The sequence below is a fragment of the Anolis carolinensis genome, chromosome 5 (genome assembly GCF_035594765.1).
Source record: "Anolis carolinensis isolate JA03-04 chromosome 5, rAnoCar3.1.pri, whole genome shotgun sequence".
Taxonomy (NCBI): Eukaryota; Metazoa; Chordata; class Lepidosauria; order Squamata; family Dactyloidae; genus Anolis; species Anolis carolinensis.
Window position 1 is genome coordinate 65449756 of NC_085845.1, and position 23706 is coordinate 65473461.

Here is a 23706-nt window from a genome sequence, read left to right on the forward strand (position 1 = left end):
TAAGACAAATAATTGCAAACATGACTTAATGTAACAGTTTTACTGTATTATATGTGTATTTTAATATTTATTTAAGGTAGTATTTCTTTGAATTTTTTCCTGGTTGTTTGAGAGTTTGATTAACAGAGAATCTACTGTATATCATTTCTAGCTATTTAGGGTCTAATTAATAACAACAACAGCAACAACAACAACAATATAAAATAACTTTATTCTTGTATCCCGCCCATCTCGGGGCAGCTCACATGGGGACCAAGCCCAGTAAAACAGCAATAAAATATATCAGCATAAAATACATTGCAGTTACAATGGATTAACACATAAAAACATGTAAAACATCATGGAAACATAACTCAATAACAACCATCCAATAGCCAAGTGCAGTGGCATGTTCAGAGCTGGAGGCAGGGCAATAATTGGGCATGTGTTATATACTACAAGGTCATTGGTACAAGGGGCTGATAATAAAGTGCAGAGGCTAAGTATTAAGTTAGGGGTAAAGAAGGGCCAAGTCAAGTGGTAACCGATTAGTCAAAAGCACATTGGAATAACCAAGTTTTCAGGTGTTTCCAGAAAGTGGCCAATGTGACTGATAGTCTAATTTCTCTAGGGAGGGAGTTCCAGAGCCGATTCTCCAGATTACCATAGTGCATGCCCATAACTTTGAATTACAATTAGTATTGTATCTGACCAACATATTTTTAAAATAATCTGGAATGCAGATGGATAAATAAACTAATGATTACACATATTGCGTATTATTAGAGCCATAATATGTCTGTGTATACTTGAACATACGGAAAAAGTAAACATGTCATTTATTCCATGGACATACTTATGTTTCAAATACAAGGCCATTTCATTGTGTAATAGTCACATTTTAATACCTTTTTTGTCTGAAATAAGGTTGTGTGACTATTACATGATTGAAAAATTAATGTACTGCTGGCAGATGATCTGCTTATAGTGTAGTAATGATATACGGAATTTTAACTGCTCTGTTATCATTAACCTAGACACTTTTAATATTATGCCTATCTTGCATCATGGTACATGTTCACATAATGAACTGTTCACAAAATATTGACAATGTTTCTGTTGCACATGTTGCAACATATGATACATGCAATGGAATGTGATTGCTCAGGAGTAGGTGAGTAGGTGTAATAAAAAGTGTGCTGTATCATATTATTTGATTGGTCAAATAATCTCTTCTTTCTTGCCTTAAATAAATTAATAGTACATACTTCTAAGTTTCTAATTCTTCCTAAATCCAAAACTGAATTATAGCTGTTGCCTTTATATCCTTGGGATGCATTGTCTTGTCTCTTTTCTCTCTGACTTAGCATCAAAAATGGAGCTGTCAGCCAGAGAGCTGGAATACGTTTGGCTGCACCTCATCAGAATTACTCATCAGCTGACTGACATTTCACTAAGACTGAAAAAGAATCTTCCTCCACATGTATCAATTAGGATTACCAACACCTGACTTTGAAAGGTGTTGCAGTGCCTTTAATAGCTCTATGGGATGAATAAGCTTGACAAGTGTTGCTTCTCTGTCATCGCAGCCTTAAGACAGGAGAAACTGTATCTCATGAACATTCATTTGCCACAGACACAGTAATAGACCACCTTAGACACAATCATAAAACTGCTTACTCTGAAGTTGCCAGTTGTTTAGGATTATCTTCTTTATTTTGTAACAAAATAATAACAGCCCCAACTGAATGAGTATCCGAAAACTGATAGATGCACTTGAAAGGACGAGAATCCCAGAACAGTAAATCAAAAATTGCTCTCAAAACTCTAATGGATAGGGTGGCAAATCCATCGATGAATGGTACTTGGCTAGATTGACTTCTTCTCTTAAAACACTTTTGTCTGTATTATCTCAGCAACAGCATACTGGTCTTTTCTGGACAGAATACAAAACTATACTTCCTTAACTTTGCTGAGGATTATATGGTATATAGCAGGGGTCCTCAAACTTTTTAAGCAGGGGGCTGGTCCACTATCCTTCAGACTGTGGAGGGGCCGAATTATCATTTGGAAAAAAAAAAAAAACCAAATAAATTCCGGTACACACTGCACATGTCTTATTTGTAGTGCAAAACAACAACAACAAAAGAACAATACAATGTTTAGAAATGAAAACAATAGTTAACAACATAAACCTATCAGGATTTCAATGGGAAGTGTGGGCCTGCTTCTGGCCAATGAGATAGTCAAGTTAATTAGGATTGTTGTTGTTGTGTGACTTCAAGTCATTTCAGACTTTGGGCGAGCCTAAGTCTAAAATTATTTATTTATTCATTTACTACATTATTTATTACATTTATATCCTGCCCTTCTCACCTTCTCACTCCAGAGCAACTGTATGTACATACAATATATTATATTATTAGCATATCACAATATTAGCATTATATATTACTATATTGAACTATACCACTATACTGTAATATTATATGTAATATATAACATATAATTAATATTATTATATGGTATTATTATTAGTATTATATTGTATAACATTATAATATTATTATCAATATTATATGTATATACAATATATTATATTATTTAAAATGATATAAAAATATTATATTATAAATGAGGGCGGGGGCCAGGTAAATGACCTTGGAGAGCCGCATCCGGCCCCCGGGCCTTAGTTTGGGGACCCCTGGTATATAGTCAATGCATATGGAATACACCAGATTGAAGAAAGCTGTATTGTGCCCTAATTTATCGTCATGGCAGATTATGGCAATAATGTGACCATCCTGATGTTGTTGAACTCTTAATTCCCAATATCCCTCATCCTTGCTTATGCTGACTAGGGCAAGCTAAGAATTGTAGCTCTGGAGATATACACAATTCTTGCCCCTTTGTTATAGGAACAAGCTTTCCTACATATTCTCCCTCACCTTCTTTTAACATGGATCAGAATATTAGGCTGAAAGCATCTACGTATGTCCTAATTTAAACCAACTGCAATTGAGGCTGTGGCTATGTATGTACTGAATTACATTACATTAATCCCCCCTTTTTATTAAATTGAAATAAGACAGAATTGTGTAGGTTTATAAAGGAGTTAACAACTGAATCCAGACTCAACCAAATGGTGTGTGATTGAATGGAGATTTAGGCCTGGACCTCTTCAATCCATACTTGTAATCTTTGCAATATGGTTGTTAGCACTCACTGTTACTCACTGTTAGTAGTTTGGAGTAGCTTTGCAAAAAAGGATCCTCAATTTTACAAAGGACTTGTGTCCCCTGAAGAGGAAGACTCCTAAAAGTAGTTTCTTCACATAGATTTACTTAGGTGTCTGAATTTTTCGCTTTTCTTCGTGATTGGCTTGTGTTTCACAATTTACCACTGCACACTGAAGGTGCGGAGCCCCGGTGGCACAGTGGGTTAACCTGCTCAGCTGCTGAACTTGCTGACTGAAAGGTCGGCGGTTCAAATCCAGGGAACTGGGTGAAGTCCCACTGTTGACCCCAGCTTCTGCCAACCTAGCAGCTCGAAAACATGCAAATGTGAGTAGATCAATAGGTACCACTCCGGCGGGAAGGTAATGGCACTCCATGCAGTCATGCCGACCACATGACCTTGGAGGTGACTACGGACGACACCAGTTCTTCGGCTTAGAAATTGAGATGAGCACCAACCTCCAGAGTCAGACACAACTAGACTTAATGTCAGGGGAAAACCTTTAGCTTTACCATACTGAAGGTGCAGTGGTTGTAGTTTTTCATCTTGCCTCAATGTACTCTGAGATATACAGAACAAAACTGAAACATGAAACCATAGTGATCTTAGTTCCAGTAAAGCTGCATATCCTGCTCAGTTGTACCCATTTCTACACAATACTCTCATCATTGTCAATGGAAGTGTTCCCACCACTTTATTGGGTTTTCATCCTGTATTCTAAAACAAAATGGAAGTTCATGTGACCCTCCCTCCTTTTTCTTATTTATTTCATTAACTTTTTTCTCTTTCCTGCTTTCCCTTTCCCCCTTCTTGTTTTGTAAAAATAGGAAATGCTCAATAAAAAATTACAAAAAATAAAACAACGAAATTTGTGCTGACAGGACTGCTGACTGACAGGTTGGTGGTTCAAATCCATGGAGAGTGGGTGAGCTCCCCCTGTCAGCTCCAGCTCCCCATGCGGGAGCATGAGAGAAGCCTCCCACAAGGATGGTAAAACATCAAAACATCTGGGCATGCCCTGGGCAACATCCTTGCAAGCGGCTAATTCTCTCACACCAGAAGCGACTTTCAATTTCTCAAGTCACTCCTGACACACACAAAAATTGAAAAGTAGGACTTCAGAAGTGAAGTTTCAGATAAAAGCATTAAAATGATTACATAGAGCAAAAATGAGATTGGCAATACATAAGAAAAGGTGTGCTTTGGGAAAAATAGTATTTTCTCAAAGCAGGAGACAAATTTAGTATCCTATGTAAAGAAGGTATCTTAAAATAGGGTTTCCTGTTGTGCAAGTAATCATTTATATATATATATATATATATATATATATATATATATATATATATATATATTCATATTCATAATGACAAAAGTTAATTCTCCACCAGCCAATAATTAACTTCTAATCTAAATCAGATAAATTTTAAGTAGACTTGAAAAAAAGCCTTTGTGGGCTTTAGCCTGTTAAATTATCCTGTAGCTAGCTGTGAATGTGCCTTAAAGCTTTCTATAGCAATTCTAATCATACGCGCCGACACCTACTGGTGTCTGTAAAGACAAAGCTGATTAAATGTATGCTGCCTGAATGATAACACTTTCTTCATATGATTTTTAAAAGCTTTTTTTCTTTGCATAGTATGAAAAACTTTGTGGGTTGTTTTAAAATTTTAACCCTGGTAGTCGGGCCTTGATATTCTAAAGACCTCAGATTCTGACTGATCTTGGCAGCTAAGCAGGGTCATCCCTTCTAGTTATTACTTTGGTGGGAAACTGCCAACAAATACCAAGTGCTCTAAGCCACTGCTTCTTAAACTGTGGGTCCTGACCTCACATAGGATCCTATTGGCTCAATGTTGGGATCACAAAAAATGGCAACAGAAAAAGATTTCTGAATGCCACCCATTTACACAGATCTGTTAGCAACAATGTGCAGTGTTTACACTGGACTCTGCAAAAATGCTTTAGCTGTAGTCCACAAAAAGCCTGTTTAGCAAGCCATGCAAATGCTGATTTATTATCAGTAAATGTTTGGGTTTTTAATACCTATTTTATGTATCTATATACTTGGGATCACATAAAAATTTCTCAGATGGAAAGAGGTAGCAAGTAGAAATGGTTTATGAAACTTTGCTCTTGGCTACATTTCAGAAGGAAGAACTGGCCAAACCAGCTCTGAGTAGTCCTTGCATAAAAAACCCCTGCAAAATTCATGGGACTTCCATAAGTTGACATGTGACTTGAAGTCAACTGCACACGTACCATCTATCCTAGGGATCACTATCAGTTAATTTACATGTCTGTTAAGTTGAAACAGTTGTGTGCTATATTGCTACTATTGGAGTCAACAGGAGGAAATTTATTTCTACTTTTGTGTACAAGGCAAAAACATGTTCTGAGGAACCCCACCTATAATGTTTGCCATTTATTTCTATAATGTACCCAAAGTGCAAGAGAACCCCTTATTAGCTACAGAAGATGTGAAACATGCTGTGAAAACCAGTGGTAGATACACCGTTGCTTTGAAATAATGTGTATACTTTTTGTTGTTGTGACATTTATACTACTGTCGTGGTGGCAGGATTCTCTGATTACCTGTGTCTTGCTCTAAAACATAGTTATACCACATAGTGTGAAATTGGAAAATCTGTTCTGTGTGTGTTCTAATGGATGTAACGGTCATTAAGTATATGAGTCTTCTGACGTTGTAATCAGATGTGATTCAGTCTGTTAAATATCCATGAAGCAACATCTGCTTCACAGAGTGACCTTCTGCTAAAGAATACTTAGCATCTATTAGCAGATCATAGTGCAGATCTGCCTTATTTGAAATTCACTAAACTAGAGTAGTCTACTGCTGTTTAGCAACTTGCTTACAATAATTTATTATAGTTAAATAAAGCTTTAAAAACTTCTGTTAAATAATTATAGGGATTATACGCATTTCAAAAAATCCTTGTAGTCTGCCTAAATTGCCCATTTAATTTATGGGTTGTTTTGTTTTAAAAAAAACAGTTCTCGGGCTTGGTAGAGAATCACTCAGTTGTTGTTTTGTGTAGGTGTTAATAAACCTGGTTTTGAAAAAAAAAGATAAATTAAAAACAAAAGCAGTTGCACCATCTGTGGTATATTAATTACATCTTTGCCTGTCAAGGGTAAACTAGCTCTTAAAAGAATGTCATTGAAGCCAGCTAATAGAATACTATGCAGTATGTTAGACAGTGGGCTTTCATTTCGGTTACTGATCTAGGTTTAGCAAAAAGTGAGGATGATGTATAATCATGTTTAATTTTCTTTCTTCTCAGAGCAACCTCCAAATAATCAAGGCCAGTCGACCCTGCAGCCTTTGCCACCTTCTCACAAGCAACATTCAGCACAGCATCACCCATCTATCACCTCCCTTAACAGAAATTCACTGACAAATAGGAGGAACCAGAGTCCGGCCCCGCCGGCTGCTTTGCCCGCCGAGCTGCAAACCACACCTGAGTCAGTCCAGCTGCAGGACAGCTGGGTCCTTGGCAGTAATGTGCCACTGGAAAGCAGGTAATCCTTTAGGACCTTGTAAGACAACCACGTTGCTCAAAATATATACAAAGCATTACATTTATGCATCCCTTTTACAGTCAGCAAGTGTATGAGTTATGAAACTTTACATTCAGTTTCACCAGTATTGGCACTTTTATCTTGTCCCAGAGCTCACATTGAAATGTCATTCCTCCCTTGTGTTTTCTCTTAGTACATGCATATATTTATTGTTATTGTAATTAAATCACACCATTATGTAGAAATGAGATATTGTGTTCAATCCTAGTTTCATTTTATTACTTAATCATTACAAATTGTCTTCCTTGGCAGACAGGTACAAGTTAATAGGATGGTGATCGTTGGGTTTTCAGGGAGACTTGCACACCTTTTAGATGCTGCTGTTTAGATGCTCTCTGCTGCTTAGCTTTATGGGTCTCTATATAGTTATTATTTCAGTTTAGTCCTTCCTTTGTATGCCGAATCTTCATGTTTTTATATGACCTTTCATTCATTCTGAAGTGCCTGTTGAAGTTACAAATGTAACTCTTTAGGCACAAACTGATGGTTAGGTTACTGCATTAACTAACCTAGAGTGCAAAGGCTGTCATTCATTTCATATAGATGAACAATGATTATGACATAATTGGAATACCATCTGTGTAGTAACCCCTATTGGGAATGTTGACATAACCCTACGCTTTGGTTGTGTTAAGTCTGACTTGCAGATTGTGAAATGAGATTTTGCTTAAAGATGCATGTTCATCCGCAAATAGTAGCTAGTACTTCCAGTACTAAAAAATAAACAGTAGTTGTGAATACGTTCCCATCTTCTCTATAGTGATCTCGAGAGGAGGGAAATATAGTATACCTTGTTGTTTTATACAGCCTGTAAATAAGTGGTACTTGGAACACTGAATATGATAACACTTCCTATTGTTTGCAATACTGGAAGGGGTACCTTTAAATGCAGCCATTCCTTTCTTTGCTAAGGTATATGGGTCTTTTGTGTATAAGCAGAAATTACAGGTGAATGAACTGCTGAAGTATTGGCGATTTTTCTGCACCCATTATTATGCTTATTTTAGGAGTTTGTTTTAGGAGAAAAGGTTTATAAAGTTATTCCTCCTTTTTATATTGACTCTGTTCCGTTTCCTGCAGCTAATGTTTGTCAATTGGAAGTGCTGCCATTACAGATTAGGAGAACATAGGGACACATCAATATCTTCTAGTAGGGGTTTACAGTGTTGCAAAATAAATTCTCCTTCCTCCTTTTCAGCTTTCCTATACTAGCCATAAAATCATCTTTCCAATATTAAAAAGTCATCACAATGCCCCCCCCCTCACTGATAGGTTCTACCACATGTAGATAGATTGTGGGCCTCTTCTCACACACTCATCTGGCTTATTTTCTGACTCACAAAGTGATCAAAGGAAGATTTAAAAGAACTAAGACACAGTCATGTAGTTAACCACCTCTGTCCCTTCAGCCAACTGCATGAAGATGGTGGCTTCCTCCTGGACCTGCAAGCAACCAAGAGGTTGCCTTTCCCTTCCCTGTGAGTAGCCATAAGAGCACAACTGTCCAGATGCCCCCCCCAATTCTCCTCAGTCACTAAGTGACCAAAAGGAGGGGGCTTGGAGTGAGGACATCTGTCTTCACCAAAAAAGGTACTAGCTACACATTTATGGTCTATTTAGGGAAGTTGTTGGAGCCAAACATTTACCACAGAGATCAATAGGCCTAGTTTCCATTGATGATTTGCACTATTCAGCAAAATCTGACGTGATTAGAAGGTGATTTGAAGATCCAACTTCAAACTAAAAGTTATAGGTTCAAGCAATGTTTGTTAGACATAAACATAGTACTAAAATACAGTTTGTCAAACAAGGAAGCAAAAGCTTCTGATTTTCTTTTGGCTGCATTAGAGAAAGAGAAGCAATGTGTGAACCTGAGAGATGCTCCAGATTATTCTTGCAACCACAAGCCATGATCTATCGTGACATCTGAACTTGTGTATTATGTTTGCATTATGCTCACAATGAACATCTAAAATTTAAATATTCATTTCCCTGAAAAAATCATGCCCATTAAATTTCAATAAATCTGAACATCATATTCGCCATTTAATACTTCAGTTTGCTTTGTAGAAGGTGTGTTTTTGCAACACATATCCATAGTAAATTGTCCATGCTCTGCACATATACTGCCAAGATGTCTGTTTTTCTCTTGTCTCCTTTTCAAATATATCTTAAGTTCTGTTCAGCTGATGTGAATGTAGCCAAAGGGATCTTTATTTTAAAAAGCAGAAGGGAGTTTTTAACCATGATGTGTGTTTTGGCTTGCTACTGTAGACACTAAGCTTAGCTTTGCCAAGCACATGTTTTCCCTTGGTTCATCTTTTTAAGTGTTGTTTCTTGATCCTAAATCTGGTTGTTAGTTCCAATAAAAACATAGTTGTGCAAATTCAATTGATTCAGTGGGTCTACTCTAGTTGGAATTATTGATTGTATACCCAAGTGACTATTTCTCGAATTGTATGTTTCTATGTGGATTTCCATCCACTTCATATTGATAGCAATTTTACATTACTGTTTGATAAAAAGGTGAGTCCAGAAGACCCATGATGTTCCCATTTGAAAAAGAATGAAAGAGGAGAAAGCGGTATTCTCAATCTGCCAAAGGCAATTAAAAGCTCAGAGATTTATGGGGGCAAAGAATCCTGGAAGACCAATAAGACATTCCTTTCACTGACTAATACCAATTAGGAAAAAATACTTTTTCCTGGTAGGAACCAGCTAAAGTGATAAAGAATCTTCGTTACATACAAATACTTACACCAACTTTTATCTGGATTAATTTCATCTATGAAGATAATCTCTCTATATGGAAAATAATATGTATGTTTATTTTGTCAAAAGTATATCAGTCTGGTTGGCATGTACTTATGATAAAATTACAGCTAAAACCTTTATATGTATTCCTTTCCTCATGTATATCTCTTTTTGTAGGCCATGACAAACTATAGAGTCAACACATGATGTTTCACATGGTCTCAGAGTTCATTTATGTGATGACCCATGGGCCTTGTAGTCCTGCTCAGGACATTGTAATTCCTGATGAAGATGAAAACTTGGGTTTTTTACCTTCCCAGTCTGAACTGGATTCCTCTCAGCCAGATCTTTCCCAGGCAGATCTGGGAACCTTGCACCTGCAAGAAAGTTGTCTCCCAGAAGTATGTCAAACAAGCCCAGAACCTACTTCTCCCGTGTTCTTGCGCCGGGAGTTTTGTAAACAACAGAGAAGTTTGGATTCAGCTTCGCGCAGGAGTGCAAGAATTGCAGCTAAGAATGTAGCCAATTAAGACTGCTTCTCGTGAGAATCTTTAAGGAGTTTAACATCTGGTCTCAGAGTTTAGCTTTCGTTTCTTTTCCCAGAGTACTGCTTCGGTGGGAAAGTTAGACTCTATTTAGGTGTTTTACCCACGGAGTATCTTCGCGGAGTCAATTCGTCAGCCTACGGAGCGAGTTGTGTCTGGACAGCGCGCTCCGATTCAAGCCTCGCTCCTGCTCAAGCCTTGCCTTGCTATCCAGCCTTCGCCTTGCTTCCCAGCCTTTGTTTATCTACGGACTTTGCCTTGTTTCCCAGGATCAATCCTTGCCTTGTTCCACGGATTTTACCAAGTTATTCCACGGACCTTGTTCTTGTTCCTAGTTACCTTGTTCCACGTTTTAAGCCTTGTTTCAAGTATCAAGCTATTTCCTAGCCTTGCTCAAGTTTATGGACTAAAGGACCTTGTCATCTCCCCTCACTTTGCCTGGCAAAGTGAGTGTTTCGGTTATTGGATTACAACTTTGGACCATAATATTTCTTATTGGACATTGCTTTTTTGGACTAATTTTGACCTTTCCTGAAAGGTCCGCTTCTGAACTAACTTTTACATTTGTTTTTATTAACCTTAAATATTTCCTTAATAAAGATATTAGTTAGAATCTGGCCTCTGCGTATGGTTATTGGTGCTCTGTAGCCTGGGTCGTGACAGTTTGACTCCGCCACCCTAAGCACCAATTAACCTCGGCCAGAATGTCTACCGGAACCGTGCCCGGTGGGCAGCCACTGAGCTACACCATCAGCAAGGACGAAGTGGATCGCATCCGCGACAGACTCAACGCCCAGGATGGAGAAATAAAGGGCTTGCGGGAGCGCGGAATCCGCCTCCCGGCCATGGCGTTGCCTACCAAGTTTACTGGAGAAGCTTCTAAGGTTCATGTTTTCCGTCGCCAATGTCAAGCTTATCTAGAGGCCCGTGATGCCGAGTTTCCCCAAGAAGACATCAAAGTGGCGTGGGTTTACAGTCTTCTAGACGGGCCAGCGGCCAATTGGGCGACGGCACTGTTCGACCAAGCCTCTCCACACCTAAGATCAGCGCAACACTTCTTGGACCACCTCAAGGAGACTTGGGGAATCGAGGACAATTTGGAGGCAGCCGGTCACAAACTCCGTCGCCTTTTCCAAGGAGACAGACCTATGTCTCAGTATATAGCCGAGTTCCGAGTGCTGGCCCACAACACCGGCTGGAACGATGTAGCCCTCAGAGGACAATTCCGGGAGGGTCTCAACATTGAAATGCTGGAAGAAATCTCCAAGGTGGATCCTCCCCAGACCCTCGAGGCACTCATTGATCAATGTTTACGGGCTGAAGTCATGATTGCCAACAGGAAACAGTGGGTTCGAGGCCAGGGCAGTAGAGCCGGGGCAAAAACCCCCGCTCCCGCCAGCGTTCAGCCACGTCCAGTGTGGAGACCCCCACCGCCAACCCCATACCCCAGAGGAGGCGAGGAGGTGCCGATGCAGTTGGGCAATGTGCGTCCCAGACTAGATGCCGCCGAGAAGGCCCGTCGTCAACGCTTAAACCTCTGTTGGTACTGCGGGAACGGGGGCCACTTCGCCAGAGAGTGCCCAGCCAAAGGGAAGCCGGCCGCCCGTCTTGCGGCGGCGTCCTCCACGGAGACGAAGGCGTCTGAGCCGACTGGCACACAGCCGGCGGGGGAAGCCAACGACCGGGTGTAGAGAGGCTCGCCAACCCGGTCAAAAAATCCATTCAAGAGCCGCCAACCGGGGTCCTGTTCCTTCTCGTGGTCACATTATGGTCAGCAAAAAGGGGACCCGTCATGATCCACGCCATGATAGACTCTGGAGCTACCAACAATTTCATCGATAGAGAGTATGCCGACTCTCTGGGATTACAATATCATGATTTCAAGAATGCCCGTGTGGTGCAAGCCATAGACGGCCGCCCCCTCAAGACGGGCCCCGTAAGCCAGTGGTCGGAACCCACCAGGATGTGGATAAGGGAACATATGGAAGAGATTTCCTTCTTTGTTACCGAGGTCCCCCATTTCCCTGTGATTTTGGGAATTCCATGGCTGACTCTCCACGACCCTAACATCTCCTGGTCCAACAGAGAACTGCAGTTTGCTTCACCGTACTGCCAAAACCATTGCCTCGTAGCCAAGGTCTGCCATGCCACAGACACCGAGCCCATCATCACCTTGCCAAAGAAGTACTCCGAGTATTGGGATGTATTCAATGAGAAAGAAGCCGAAAAATTACCCCCACATAGACCTTATGACTGTGCCATTGACTTGGTGGAGGGGGCCCCGATCCCGCGAGGGCATCTCTACTCCCTGACTGAACCAGAGCAAGAAGCTCTCAGGGAATTCCTAGAGACAAACCTTCGCAAGGGATTCATCAGACCCTCTCAATCCCCAGCCGCCTCCCCAGTGATGTTTGTGAAGAAGAAGTCAGGGGAACTACGCTTGGTGGTGGACTACAGAGCATTGAACAATATCACCAAGCGGAACAGCTATCCCCTGCCCTTAATCTCGGATCTACTGGATCGGCTTCGAGGAGCCAAGGTTTACACCAAGCTGGATCTTCGGGGGGCTTACAACTTAGTTCGCATCAGGGAAGGGGACGAGTGGAAGACCGCCTTCCAGACCAAATTCGGATTATTCGAGTCCCGAGTTATGAATTTCGGTTTATGCGGAGCCCCCGCAACGTTCCAGCATTTTGTCAATGACATTTTTCAGGACTATCTAGACAGGTTCTTGATAATCTACCTGGACGATTTTTTGGTGTTTTCTAGATCACAATCAGAACATGAGAACCACGTCAAAATGGTGTTACAACGATTGCGGGATCATGGACTTTATGCCAAGCTGGAAAAATGCGCCTTTGATCTACAAGAAGTAGATTTCCTTGGTTACCGCATCTCGCCTCTAGGGCTTTCCATGGATCCAGCCAAGGTTTCAGCAGTATTGGAATGGCGGGCGCCAACTAACAAGAAAGAGGTGCAGCGTTTCTTGGGGTTCGCGAACTATTACCGCAAGTTCATTCCAGATTTTGCCCGCTGGTCCGACCCCATCACTAGCTGCATCCGTGGAAAGCAGCCTTTCCGCTGGACTGATCAAGCAGAGAAAGGGTTCCAGCAACTAAAGAAACTATTCACCTCCCAGCCAATTCTACAGCACCCAAATCCTGGAACCCCTTTTGTGGTGCAAGCGGACGCCTCTGATGTGGCAATTGGGGCTGTACTCTTACAACCGGTGGGAGATCACCTCCATCCCTGTGCCTTTTACTCTCGTCAACTAACCACACCAGAGAGGAATTACACCATTTGGGAAAAAGAACTACTGGCCATAAAGGCAGCCTTTGAAACTTGGAGACATTGGCTAGAAGGGGCCAAATTTCCCATTGAAGTCCACACTGATCATCGTAATCTAGAACATCTAAGAACTGCCCGCAAACTAAATCAGAGGCAGCAACGTTGGGCTTTATTCTTTGAACGTTTCAACTTCCAGATCCATTATGTGACCCCAGCCCAAACCAAGCAAGCAGACGCCCTGTCACGTAAACCGGAATACGCTGCAGGACGCAAGGAGACCTTTGAATCCCAACTGCTACAACCCGAGAACTTTGCCACGCTCACAGTGGGGAACACCAAATCCACTCCCATTGGTTCAACTTCCTCTACTCCAGGACCCATCTGTGCTCAAGAAATCAGGGCTAGTCAGCAAGCAGATGCCTGGGCGCAGGACCAACTTCGTCAAGGTCTGCATTTTCCCTTTTCGCTTAAAGATGGACTGCTTTGCTATAGAAATCATGTTTATATCCCACCCGGACCGGGCAGGGAAAAAGCGCTTCGTCTGTGTCATGACTGCAAACCAGCAGGGCATTTCGGACTATTTAAAACCATGCATCTGATCCTAAGGGATTTTTGGTGGCCCAAGATCCGCAAAGATGTGGAAAAATATGTTAACACCTGCCCAGTATGCCAGCGCTCCAAGATAAGAAGGGAGAAACCCTCAGGGCTTCTACATCCCCTTCCTACCCCATCTCGCCCATGGGAAATAATTTCTGCGGATTTCATCACTGACCTACCACCTTCCTGTGGATTCACCACGATCCTAGTGGTGGTGGACCTTTTCACCAAGTTAGCCCATTTCATACCCTGTGAAGGTCTCCCCACGGCCAAAGAGACTGCGGATCTATTTCTTCAACATGTTTTCAGACTACATGGATTGCCCAAGAGTTTAGTCACAGACCGTGGTTCTCAATTCACCTCTCGTTTTTGGAAGGCACTACAAAAACTATTGGGCATAGACTCTCGTTTATCTTCAGCTCATCATCCTCAAACAGATGGGCAAACGGAGCGCACCAATGCCACCTTGGAGCAGTATCTTCGCTGTTATGTAAACTACCAACAGGACAATTGGGCTTCTCTGTTACCACTGTCTGAGTTTGCCTACAACAATGGAGTTCAAGCTTCTACAAAAGAAACGCCGTTCTTTGCAAACTACGGCTTCCACCCACGTTTCTTTCCCCCTGTCATTGAAACTTCAGAAGTTCCCGCAGCAGAGGATTGGCTGCAGGAACTCACAGCGGTGCAACAACTTTTGCTCCAGCAACTGGACCAAGCCAAGGAGGACTATAAACGCCACGCTGACAAACATCGCCAGCCGGGCCCCGAAATCAAGGTAGGAGATCGGGTTTTCCTGTCCACTCGCTTTCTGCCCTCCCACCGCCCTTGCCGGAAGTTAGATGCCCGTTTCATTGGCCCCTATCCAGTGGTGGCGCAATTAAACCCCGTGACTTTCAAACTCCAACTTCCGCGTTCAATGCGCATTCACCCAGTGTTTCACCGTTCCCTGCTCCTTCCGGCGGATGGTGTGCGACCTGATACAGACCAACCGGCCCCCCCTCCTGTTTTGATGAATGGGGAGGAGGAGTTCGAGGTTGAGGACATTTTGGATTCTCGCTTTCACCGCCGCCGCCTACAATATCTCATTGACTGGGTGGGTTTTGGCCCTGAGGAACGCTCTTGGGAAGACGCCTCCACAGTCCATGCTCCTGATCTAACCCGTCGCTTTCATCAGACCTATCCCGCCAAGCCGCGACCTCGCGCCTCGGGGAGAGGGCCCCAGTTTGGGAGGGGCCTTGAGGAGGGGGATAGTGTGATGACCCATGGGCCTTGTAGTCCTGCTCAGGACATTGTAATTCCTGATGAAGATGAAAACTTGGGTTTTTTACCTTCCCAGTCTGAACTGGATTCCTCTCAGCCAGATCTTTCCCAGGCAGATCTGGGAACCTTGCACCTGCAAGAAAGTTGTCTCCCAGAAGTATGTCAAACAAGCCCAGAACCTACTTCTCCCGTGTTCTTGCGCCGGGAGTTTTGTAAACAACAGAGAAGTTTGGATTCAGCTTCGCGCAGGAGTGCAAGAATTGCAGCTAAGAATGTAGCCAATTAAGACTGCTTCTCGTGAGAATCTTTAAGGAGTTTAACATCTGGTCTCAGAGTTTAGCTTTCGTTTCTTTTCCCAGAGTACTGCTTCGGTGGGAAAGTTAGACTCTATTTAGGTGTTTTACCCACGGAGTATCTTCGCGGAGTCAATTCGTCAGCCTACGGAGCGAGTTGTGTCTGGACAGCGCGCTCCGATTCAAGCCTCGCTCCTGCTCAAGCCTTGCCTTGCTATCCAGCCTTCGCCTTGCTTCCCAGCCTTTGTTTATCTACGGACTTTGCCTTGTTTCCCAGGATCAATCCTTGCCTTGTTCCACGGATTTTACCAAGTTATTCCACGGACCTTGTTCTTGTTCCTAGTTACCTTGTTCCACGTTTTAAGCCTTGTTTCAAGTATCAAGCTATTTCCTAGCCTTGCTCAAGTTTATGGACTAAAGGACCTTGTCATCTCCCCTCACTTTGCCTGGCAAAGTGAGTGTTTCGGTTATTGGATTACAACTTTGGACCATAATATTTCTTATTGGACATTGCTTTTTTGGACTAATTTTGACCTTTCCTGAAAGGTCCGCTTCTGAACTAACTTTTACATTTGTTTTTATTAACCTTAAATATTTCCTTAATAAAGATATTAGTTAGAATCTGGCCTCTGCGTATGGTTATTGGTGCTCTGTAGCCTGGGTCGTGACAATTTACATGTTGATACCTTCCAGTTGATTTTATGGATGCTGGTTGTTAAAAAGCATTGGATAGGAATGATGCAGGCAGATATGAAAGATCTGTGTCGTTGAAAGGGGATCCCTTCATTGACTATAAACCTCAAAATTTACATATCAGTAGTTTCACATTAATCGTAATCAGTCTGACTAAGGGTACTGTCACTAAAACTGAATGGTAGAGGTACTATGTTCTACTACAAATGACTGAGAAGGAGGGTTGCCAATCTGCTGCTTTGTCTGGGCTTTACTTGGATTCTCTGCATGCCATAAGACACCTGGTTCACATTGAACTAATAACACAGCTCTGACATAAGTCCAGATGATTTAGATAATTGGTCTTATCACTTTGAGAAAGTGATGAGAAAGGCTGCATTATGGGAACAGTTTTTGTGGACCTTACGGCAGCCTATGACATGGTGCAACATGGAAAAATGCTACCATAGTCTACCATATCACCCGTTGACTTTACGAAAACTGTCCAGACCCTCCTAGAAAACCGCAACTTCTATGTGGAGTTTCAGGGCCAGAAAAGCAGATGGAGGAGGCAAAAGAATGGTTTACCCCAAGGCAGTGTTCTTACACCGACCTTATTTAACATCTTCACAAACGATCAGCCACTACCACCACTCACAAAGAGCTTTGTATGCTGATGACCTTGGCCTTACAACACAAGCAAAAGATTTTGAAACAGTTGAAAACCAACTTACTAATGCCTGGAAAGATCTCTCCAGCTACTACAAAGAGAACCACCTGAAGCCTAACCCTGCCAAGACACAAGTGTGTGCTTTCCACCTACGTAACTGTGAAGCCAACAGGAAACTGAAAGTTACTTGGGAAGGCCAAGAGCTCGAACACTGTTTCCATCCTAAATATCTTGGTGTCACCTTAGATCGAACACTAACATATAGGAAACACTGCATGAACACCAAGCACAAAGTAGCTGGACGCAACAACATCCTGCGGAAACTGACTGGCAGCGCATGGGGTGCAGACCCACAAGTAATGAGAACATCAGCCCTGGCCTTGTCTTACCCAACTGCTGAGTACGCCTGTCCTGTATGCCAAAGGTCTGCCCATGCGAAGCAGGTGGACACAGCACTAAATGAAACATGCAGAATAATCACAGGATGCCTTAAACCTACACCTGTTGATAAACTACAAGTTAGCTGGCATTGCCCCACCTGACGTGCGACGGGAAGTGGCTGCTAACTGTGAGAGAAATAAGGTCAAAAATTGTGAAAGCCACCCACTGCATGACTATAAGCCCCCTCCCACCAGACTCAAATCAAGGAAGGGCTTCATGAGAACCACCATTCCTCTTGATGCTCCTCCAGCAACAGCAAGGGTGCCCCTCTGGGAAGCTAAACCTGGCAATTCCAACTGGCTGGCCCCCCATGAGGGTCCTCCTCCAGGGGCAAACCAAGAATGGGCAACTTGGAAGTCCCTAAACAGACTCAGAAGTGGAGTGGGCAGATCTAAAGACAACTTGGCAAGGTGGCACTACCTGGAGGAATCCTCCACCTTGTGTGACTGTGGAGCAGAACAAACAACTCAGCATATGTATGCTTGCCCACAATGTCCTGCCTCATGTACGGAGGAGGAGTTGTTTAAAGCTACGGACAATGCGGTTGCTGTTGCCCGCTTTTGGTCTAAAACTATTTAGTTGTTTGTGATTTCCTTCCTCCCCCCCCCCCCCCCCCATCATTTTAAAATGTATTTGTATGCAATGCTTTTGACACGAAACCAAAAAAAATCACTTTGAGATAAGACCAAGTATCTATAAGTCTAAAATAAGATGAAATATCAAATTCATATTATGGGGAAATGCTTTTGATTAGATGAATCTGTTTGGTGGGGCATTTTGTCTATGGCACAATACTGTTACAAAACAGAATAAAAGTACAATATGTTTGCTAAAATAAATAAGTAACAATCAAAACTCCTATTAGTTATGAAACAAAGACGTCACATTAATTGGTGATATTGTATTTAATATGTTAGAGAATTTATGATGGCACCCAGTAATGCTGCATGATGTGAGATAACATTCTAAGTAATTTGCCAAGGTTACCTTTCTTCTTTTCTTAGGATTCTGCTGTAATTAGTTAGGAACCTGGCATTGTATTAAATTATCTCTTAATTGTATTACATTGAAAGGAGGAGACTATTCAAATAATTAATTGTAGGCCAATATCTCAGCACACTGAATCATTTAATTAACATACTAACAGTTAAGAAACCGAAACTTTATCAAAAACATTTGCCTGTTATATACCGTTTTCTAAGTCATCCGCATAGTAGAGCAAGGTGCATGGAAGGTTTAGAAGTCATTCAGGCTTGATGAAGCATTTGTGTTAGTAGACAATTATGTGCTTTTATTGGTGTGATTTTCAATGGAATGACTTCTTTTAATATTGATTAAGCCTCTGTGAAAACAGGTATTAATCTTTTATAGGAAGAACTGAATCCATTTACTGAGGGCTGATGCTCCACAGGAGTACAATCTATTTGAAGCCAAAGGGTGTATAAACATTTAATAGATGATAGTTGAATATGCTTCAGCAAAGCAGAAAATGCCTCTGTCATATATGTGATCGTTTAATGTGTTGAATTTTCCATGTGTTTTATAAAAGCTTGATCAAATTGGATCATTGCTAGTCATGATGTTCTCACATCAGTATTTATTACAATTACTTTCCGTTAATGTGGGAGGTTAAAGCACAAATAGATCGATCTAAATTTGGAATATTGCCTAAGGTTCTAAAGCTCCAGTCTGAGAAAGAGTGCCACCCAAAACACTGCCTATCATAATGTTCCTTGTTAATAAAGAATTGTATCCCTAAAATAGCTAATGAATAATTTAGAAATAAATCCTGCTGTTTGTAGTTAGATAACCTCTTCAACTCCCAAGTAAAATAAAAATGAAATATGTAGAAATAGTATTTTCTATTAATTATAAATATTGTTCCAAACTCTTGAGATACTTGGGCTGTAATCTGATACCCAAGTTTAGCAGGACTTTCTTTTAAGTAAATAACAGATTACACATTCATTACACTGAGTGTTATTTATTCGTTCATTCACTTCTGACTATTCATGACCTCATGGATAGAGCTTCCTTTCAGCTGTCACCGCCCCCAGCTCCTTCAAGGTCAAGGATACCATCCATCCATCTTGCCTTTGGTTGCCCCCCTTCCTTTTTCCTTCCATTTTCCCCAGCATCATTATCTTCTCCAAGCTTTCCTGTCTTCTCATGATGTGGCCAAAGTTCTTCATCTTTGCTTCTAACATCCCTCCCTTCAGTGAGCAATCGAGCATTATTTCCTGGAGTATGGACTGGTTTGATCTTGCGGTCCAAGACACTCAGAATTTTCCTACAACACCACAGTTCAAAAGTACTGTATATACTCAAGTATAAGCCGAGTTTTTCAGCCCTTTTTTCAGCCTTTTTTCAGCCCTTTTTTAGGACTGAAAAAAAAACCTCCTCAGCTTATACTCGGGTGAGGGTCCTGGTGGGCTTATATTCAGGTTGGCTTATACTCAAGTATATATGGTACATTTATTATTTTTCTCTATTATTATTGGTATTGTTACACTTATTATTTCACTCTATTATTAAATGGAGACATTTACATTGAAGAAGACGAAAATAATGATTTAATCAGTGTTGGACAGTCATATCTTAAATTACAGTTTGATGTAAAAATTCAAAAACATTTAAACTACTGATGCCTCAATTAATGTAATTTTATTGGTATCTCGGCTTATACTGGAGTCCATGTTTTCCCAGTTTTTTTGTGGTAAAATTAGGTGCCTTGGCTTATATTCAGGTCAGCTTATACTCGAGTATATACGGTATCTATCTTCCCTCACTCAGCCTTCCAAAGGGTCCAGCTCTCGCACCCATAGGTTACTACGGGGAATAACATTGCTTTAACTATGCGGACCTTCTATACCAATGTGATGTATCTACTCTTCACTATTTTATTGCGATTGGTCATTGCTCTCCTCCCAAGAAGTAAACGTCTTCTGCTTTCCTGGCTGCTGTCTGCGTCAGCAGTAATCTTCGTGTCTAGAAATATAAAGTCTGTCACTGCCTTCATGTTCTCTCACTCTATTTGCCAGTTATCAATCAGCCTGGTTGCCATCTTGATTTTTTTGATGTTTAACTGCAACTCAGCTTTTGGACTTTCTTTTTCCACTTTAGTTATAAAGCTGCTCAGCTTCTTCTTGCTTTCAGCCATCAAAGTAGTATCATCTGCATATCTAAGGTTGTTAATGTTTCTTCCAGCAATTTTAACTCCAGCCTTGTTGCATGATGTATTCTTCATACAAGTTGAGTAGGTAGGGTAAGAGTATACAACCCTGTTGTACTTGGCCATTATACAGATTCTTCAGGAGACAGACAAGGTGACTTGGTGTCCCAATACCACCCAGAACTTCCCACAATGTTTCACTCGGTTAGTGATTCTGTCAATGCCCTGGTCACTCTCTGTAACAGGGAAACGACTTGGGCAATAGACATGATCGTTCCGGAACGTACCCTCTTGAGTACCCGAGCTAAACCATCTCCTTGGTTTACCGAGGAGCTGGCAGCGATGAAGTGAAAGAAGAGGGAACTAGAGAGCACGTGGCGTTCTGTGATGACTCATGGGCCATGTAGTCCTGCTCAAGGCATTGTGATGCCTGATGAAGAGGAAAACTTGGGTTTTCCTCCATTCCAGCCAGAACTGGATTCTTCCCAGCCAGATTCTTCCCAGCCAGATCTGGGAACCTTGCACCTGCAAGAGAGTTGTGTTCCAGAAGTATGTTCAACAAACCCTGAGCCTACATCTCCTGTGTTCTCTCGCCACGAGTTTTGTAAACAACAGAGAGGTTTGGAAGCAGCCTCGCGCAGGAGTGCTAGAATAGCTGCTAAGAATTCTGCCAATTAAGTCTGCTTTCCATGAGAATCTTTAAGGAGTCAAACATCTGGTCTCAAAGATTAGCTTTCGTTTCTGGTTCCCAGAGAACTGCTCTTGGTGAGAAAGTTAGACTCGATATAGGCGTTTTACCCGCGTTGTGACTTTGCGGAGTCAATTCGTCAGCCTCCGGAGCGAGTTGTGTCTGGACAGCGCGCTCCGTTCCTGTTAAGCCTTGCCATGATCCCAAGCCTTCGCTCCTGCTTCCCAGCTTTGTTTACCTTCGGACTTTGCCTCGTTCTCCAGGACTAAACCTTGCCTAGTTCCACGGATTCTACCAAGTAATTCCACGGACCTTGTTCTTGTTCCTCGTTACCTTGTGCCACGTTTCAAGCCTTGTTTTCGCGTACCAAGTTATTTCCAGCCTTGCTCAAGTTCATGGACTAAAGGACCTTGTCATCTCCCCTCACTTTGCCTGGCAAAGTGAGTGTTTCGGTTATTGGATTACAACTTTGGACCTTAATATTTCATATTGGACCTTGTTTCTTTGGACTAATTTTGACCTTTCCTGAAAGGTCTGTTTCTGGACTATTTTCTACACTTATTTTTATTAACCTTATATAATCCTTCAATAAAGATATTAAATAGTTTCTGGCCTCTGTGCATGGTTATTGGTGCTCTGCGCCTGGGTCCTGACACGTTCAGAGCCGAGCGAGTTCCTATCTTAGGGCATATGCCACGGCAATAGACACTGCAAAGAACTTTCTTTGCAGGTAATATTGCGTCTGCAAAGAACCGTCCAGCGGAGCTGTTCTGAGTTGTCAGAGGTTTGTTATATCCCGTCCCTCAAGACAGGGTCCCTGACAACTCAGCGGCCCGCTGTGAAGCATTTGCTCGGTTCTTTATGGACAAGGTCGCTTTGATCCGCTCTGGCTTTGACACCATATTAACGGCAGCTTCCAAGGATGTAGCAAGAGCACCTGCTTGTCCCATTTTGAAGGATTCTTTTCAATTGGTTCAGCCTGAGGGAACGATAATTGGACACTCGAGGAAAGAATGAATAGAAATAATAGGCACGGGGGGAGGGAGGGAGGGAGGGAAGGACCTTAACATAGCTGCCAACGGTAAGCCTCCCCCCCCCAATAACAAGGGGTGTGAAAATACGAAATTTGAATCTCGGACATAAATAGTTAAACAAAACTGCAGAGTCAACTAGGAAGGAAGGAAGAACCGGGACCAAATCACTGACCTTGTAAAGAGAGCCCCAATCAAAACAAACGCCGGGGGGGGGGGCTGGCTTGGGCACTAAGACGCAGAGGCTAAGGAGGATGGAAGAGTGCGCAAGGATGGGTGTGAGTGAGAGCAGAAGGTGCATGCGCGAGAAGAGGCGGACTCGTGAGATTGAGGAAGTAACAGAGGTAAGGGCAATACATCCCATAAATGCGCAGAAGCCCCACTGAGGCTATACAGAAACTGGGAAGTGACAGCCATCCGTAAAAGAGGAAAGAAAGGCAAGCCACAAAAGGGGCAAAGAAAGGAATCAAATAAAGACGCGATGAGATCAGAGTGTGAACACAATTGTGGGAATTAAAGAAAGGATATAGAATCATTTTAAAAGAAATATCTTCGACAACGTTAAGGAAAAGGAGAAAGTATATGTTTCTAACGGAAGAATTAAAGGAACTAAAGATTAGATTCCGCTGGGCGGAAAATGAAGGGATAATGACTACATATAAAGGTGAAAGGTTCTGGCTAACTTCTGAGGTAAAGGCGAGGGAAATCTATAAAAGACTGAAAAAGACACCAGAGGAAATAAAACACCAGAGCAAGGAAAACCGAACAAAAGAGCCAGAGAGGTATCACCCAAAAAATGGAATTACTCTATGGACTAGCAGCAACAAACTTAGATTTGGTGGAAGAAGTAGAAGAAGTGGTGAAAGAAGAAGAAGAAGAACAGGAGGAAGAAGAGGATGAGGAAGGTAAAGGAGGAGATGAAAGAAAGTAAAATGGAATGGAACTTAAAATGCTACTCAAACAACGCGAATGGACTGAATTCCCCCCAAAAAAGGGGAAAAAATTATGTAAAGAAAGGCAACTATGATGTCATTGCCCTTCAAGAAATCCATATTTCACAGAAATATGTAACTTTACTGTCACAAAAACAAATTTGGAACAAATATTATTCAGCGGCCCTGGACAAAAAGGAAGGAGTAGTTATTTACATAAAAGAAAAACATTCAACACAATTGACATTTAAAGACTCAGAAGGAGGAATAGTGGGGATTAAAATTGATAAAGGAGGGAAAAAACTATTAATATGCAACATCTATGCCCTCAACGGACCCAAAAGTAAATTTGTCAAGAAACTGATGGACCTAATCGAAAATCAGGAATATGACGACTTAATGTTGATGGGGAACTTTAATGGAGTGCTGGAAAGATAAGTTGGACAAATCAGACCAAGGGAAAAAGACGAAAAACCCCAAAACAGGTCAATTACCAATGAACTTTATAAACTTTAAAAAAGAACTTGACCTTGAAGATGCTTGGAGG

At 41.8% G+C, this 23706-nt stretch overlaps 1 protein-coding gene across 25 annotated transcripts in view; it reads left to right on the plus strand.

Annotated features, from left to right (window-relative positions):
* Positions 1–23706, plus strand: part of tenm3 (teneurin transmembrane protein 3) — a 1793546-nt gene that overhangs the window by 1572633 nt on the left and 197207 nt on the right. For all 25 annotated transcript variants that reach the window (XM_062982692.1, XM_062982693.1, XM_062982691.1 and 22 more), the window contains one exon: positions 6519–6756. In XM_062982692.1, the coding sequence (XP_062838762.1) occupies positions 6519–6756 (238 nt within the window). The remainder of the gene's footprint in view (positions 1–6518; positions 6757–23706) is intronic.